Genomic DNA, 883 nt, shown 5'->3' on the forward strand with positions numbered 1-883 from the left:
TTTTTTCCCACCCAGATTTACACTTTTGGTGGGATTTTATTTATTTCAAGACCAGTCTGTCTGTTTTTTTTTTTTTTTGGCGTTTTTGCCTTTGTATTAGGATAGGACCGTATTTAGACAGGAAGTGAAGTGGGTGAGAGAGAGGGGGCGGGGTCGGGAAAGGTCCGCAGGCCGGGACTCGAACTGGGGACGCCTGAAGCGCCACGGCGCTATATGTCGGTTATGCTGCCCACGAGGCTATTGGTGCCGAGAAGACCAGTCTGTCTTCTGTTTGTATTATAAATATTATTTGGAAAATATAAATTTCTATGAAGTTACATTATTTGTTTTTACTATTATAGTACCTTAATGTTATTATTATTATTAATTATATATTATTTTTAATGATGATTTTTATTTTAATCTATTTAAAAAAAAAATTTTTTTTACTTTATTTAAATATTGTTTATTTTTATTTATTTATTTCGTTTTTTGTTCTGTTCCAAATTCTCAAATTGACTTTTTTTTTTGGCTGTGTTGTATTTATTTAGCGACCAGTCTGTCTTCTGTTTGCCATGACTGATGCGGTAGACTTGCATTTATCAGTAACATTAGTCACTCATTCCTGGTAACTTCTTTACAGGATGACGAAGACGTTTACTATGAGAATTCACTTGAATTTCGAAGAGGAGGAGATGGACAGCCTCGCCGCTCTCGACCGACACAACAATATTACCAACCGCCACGTGCAAGAGACTGACACACACTCACACACACAGTCACAAATCCACACTCACAACCTTTCACTAGCAAGGAAACTCATTTGATTTGCTCATTACTCCTGGAAATAAAAACAATTAGTGTGTTTTTTTTTTTTTTTTTTTTAAATAAACAACATTATTCA

General features: G+C 35.1%; 1 protein-coding gene across 1 annotated transcript in view; it reads left to right on the top strand.

Annotated features, from left to right (window-relative positions):
• Positions 1 to 883, top strand: part of LOC107747549 (tudor domain-containing protein 3-like) — a 32690-nt gene extending 31807 nt beyond the window's left edge. The window contains exon 13 of the mRNA XM_016562126.1: positions 623 to 883. Within this exon, the coding sequence (XP_016417612.1) occupies positions 623 to 739 (117 nt within the window). The 3' untranslated portion in view covers positions 740 to 883. The remainder of the gene's footprint in view (positions 1 to 622) is intronic.

The sequence above is a fragment of the Sinocyclocheilus rhinocerous genome, unplaced genomic scaffold, assembly GCF_001515625.1.
Source record: "Sinocyclocheilus rhinocerous isolate Xijiao unplaced genomic scaffold, SAMN03320098_v1.1 scaffold671, whole genome shotgun sequence".
Classification (NCBI taxonomy): domain Eukaryota; kingdom Metazoa; phylum Chordata; class Actinopteri; order Cypriniformes; family Cyprinidae; genus Sinocyclocheilus; species Sinocyclocheilus rhinocerous.